Genomic DNA, 2899 nt, shown 5'->3' with positions numbered 1-2899 from the left:
CGGTCACCTTCCAGCGTCCTTCAGAGCAGAGCACTGCGGCCACCCTCCGAGCCCTCCCCGGACCCTGTGATCGAGCTGCCTTAGAATGGTTTGCATGAGACACCCTCCCCCGTGAATGGGGAGCCCCGTGGGGCAGGGAGTCTCGTGTACACCTGAGGCCCCGGCCTCCAGCACGGAGCGTGGGGGTGTCTGCAAAACGAGTGACCAACACTGCATTCTGGTCCCGACTCACACGATGTGACCTCCCCACACCCCGTCCCTCCCCTGTGAATTTTGTCTGGATCCCTCATCCTGCACCCCAACGTGGGCCATCCTCCTCTATCTATCCTTTGCGTCCCATACTGGACTCCGAGTCACTCCTGGGTCTGATGTCACAGAGCCCAGCATGGCTCAAGCCCACGAGAGACGGCCAGGTGGTGTGGCGAGTAAACCATCTCTGCGGGCTCTAGTGATCCAGGCTGTGGGAACCTCTCCTGGCCGGAGCCCAGAACCATCATCGGATGCCTCCCAGCCTCTCCTCACATTGTGCCTTCTTCCTCCTGACACCCCTCCCTCCTGCTCTGGGGACCTGGAGCCAGCTCTCGATGGCTCACGAGCAGATGGCCCACATCTCTTTCCAAGTCTGAGTTTGCGGACCTCAGATTGGTGCCTTGAACTCAGCCACAGTGGGAGTACCTAACACCATGGAAATCGGCAAACGCTACAAATCGGGGCTCATCTTCTTCCTAGAGAACCAGTCCTTAAACATCTCCCAGCATGCCACCGTCTTCCCGTTCCCCTTTCCTGTCCTCCTCGCCTGTGACTCCCAACAGTGAGAGGCTGCTGGCTCCAGCCTCCCCCGGCCGGAAATGAAAGGCTGAGGAAGCAGGGGCCAAAGCACCAAACTTCCAAGCGTGTCAAAATACCCAAGTCCTTCCTAAAATTCTCACAATGCTTGTCTCTGTTGCTGTGGATCAAAGTGGAGTGAAAGAAATATGTCCTCGGGCCAAGCACTGTCGTCTGGTTCCACAGTTAAAACTGAAGACGAGTCCGATCTGTCCCGTGGGCCTGCCTCCGGCTCCGTCTCTCTCCCTGCCCCCTCGTCTTTTGTATATTTCCGATATTTTGTATATTTCCGATATTTACAGATCGGAAACCCGTCTACCTCCTTTTCTCTGTGAAATACCCACAGCTCTAGCTGGTGCACCCCATGTAGCTTCCACAATTCCTCCGGCGTCTGGGTGACATTCACCTTTAGACAACCCTAAAATGAAATGGGGAAAAAAAAAAAAGTAGACATAGAACAGGCAACTTGCTCTCCATTCTCCTACCCAATGTGTCCATTCCCAACGTCCGAGTGAATGAATTATTTGGATGATGAAACCTCTTGAAGAAGAAACTAGGGAGAAATAGATACATAGCAGACAGCCCCCTAAACCTACCATGTAAACCTGGCATTTATGAAGTCTGTGAAATTGCCAAATGCATGTTCTTAATACGACTGTATAATTGGCCTAAGGTTCCGTGTCGGGGCCTCTTAAAATCTTTCTTTGGAAGTTCTAGAAGGATCTCTAGCCGTGTGCTGAAGGATCTCTTTCCACGTCCGGTCCCACGTGGAAAGAAATCGAGCCTCCCTATACGTTCGTTCCAGGGCATCTGGATTCTGACCCAAACGTCCCCCTCGAAGCAACTGCAGAGTCCACTTTCTCTTCATCTTGAGGCGGGTTCTCAGTTTCTGGGGTCCGGGGCTCGCGTTTTAAAATGCCCGTGAGCATCGGCGTGAGATGGTGCTGAGTCGAGAGAATCACTAAGCCCCGCCGAGCCGCTCCAGGAGATCCGGGAGGAAAGGGGTGGACCGTGCGAGTTAAGCTGCTCGTGAAGTCAGCGTGGCCACGACCTCTGGAAGGGTGGCTGGCTCCTGCCGCTGTCTCAGAGATGCTGTCCCAGTATCGAAGCTGCAGGGAGGCAGGTTTAGACCAGAGATGGAGGGAGCTGGCGGTAGAGCGGCTCCTACAAGATTTGAAACTTCCAGGCACTCTGATCCTTGTAGTCCAGAGAATCCATGGGGTTGTAGGCGAATTTCCAGGTGCCTGTGGGGTCCTTGAATTCCAGGCTGTCCACGGGGCTGTAGGTGCTGTAGCCTTGGCCTGACAGAGACGTGGGGGACTGGGCCAGGGATGGTCCCATGGAGGGGGCCGAAAGGGGGCTGAGAGCCGGGCCCCCCAACTGGGGCACCATGGGAGAAAGGTAGGGATCCAGGCCACTGAAGTAGGAGCTGGGAGACCCATAGGCCGAGGGGGAAGAGCAGAAAGCGGAGGCTGGGGCGTAGGTCATGGCGTAGGGTGCTGAGGTCAGAGAAGGCCCTGAGGCTACCAGCCCAGCCCGCTGGGCCTCGGGCAAAGGGGACTCTGAGGCCGGACTCCAGATAGACACGGTGGCCACTGCTGTGGTGGGGGAGCCTGAGGGCCCAGGTAGAGGGGGGCTGTAGGAATCTGAGATGCCTAGGGGGTCTGCACAGACATCTGTGGAGGGTCTTGGGGAGGAGCTGGCCTTCCTCTTGGCGGGACGGGCCTTGGCTTGTGCCCCTGGAGGCTGCTGCTGCTGTTTCTGCTGCTGCCGCTGCTGTCTGCATTTAGCCCTGCGGTTCTTGAACCAAACCTGGGGGGTCAGAGGGGGTGGGGTGTGTGGGTGAGTGGGGAGGAGGCCCATGACAGCCCTTGGGGTGCCCAGAAATGACGCCGCTTCTTGGTGAGACACACTGGAGTCACGCCTCTCCATTCTACAATCAGTCATGGGGCTTCCCATCCACCCATCCATCCATCCACCATCCATCCATCTACCATCCATCCACCATCCATCCATCCACCATCCATCTATCCATCCATCCATCCACCCATCCATCCATCCACCATCCATCCAT

The 2899-nt window shown here is 56.5% G+C and overlaps 1 protein-coding gene across 1 annotated transcript in view; it reads right to left on the bottom strand.

The window, feature by feature from the left end:
- Positions 1–1989: 1989 nt before the first annotated feature.
- Positions 1990–2899, bottom strand: part of LOC102890282 (cone-rod homeobox protein) — a 3087-nt gene continuing 2177 nt past the window's right edge. The window contains exon 3 of the mRNA XM_006905070.1: positions 1990–2637. Within this exon, the coding sequence (XP_006905132.1) occupies positions 1990–2637 (648 nt within the window). The remainder of the gene's footprint in view (positions 2638–2899) is intronic.

This window comes from Pteropus alecto, unplaced genomic scaffold (assembly GCF_000325575.1).
Source record: "Pteropus alecto unplaced genomic scaffold, ASM32557v1 scaffold41, whole genome shotgun sequence".
Taxonomy (NCBI): Eukaryota; Metazoa; Chordata; class Mammalia; order Chiroptera; family Pteropodidae; genus Pteropus; species Pteropus alecto.
This window is presented reverse-complemented; position numbering and strand designations above follow the sequence as displayed.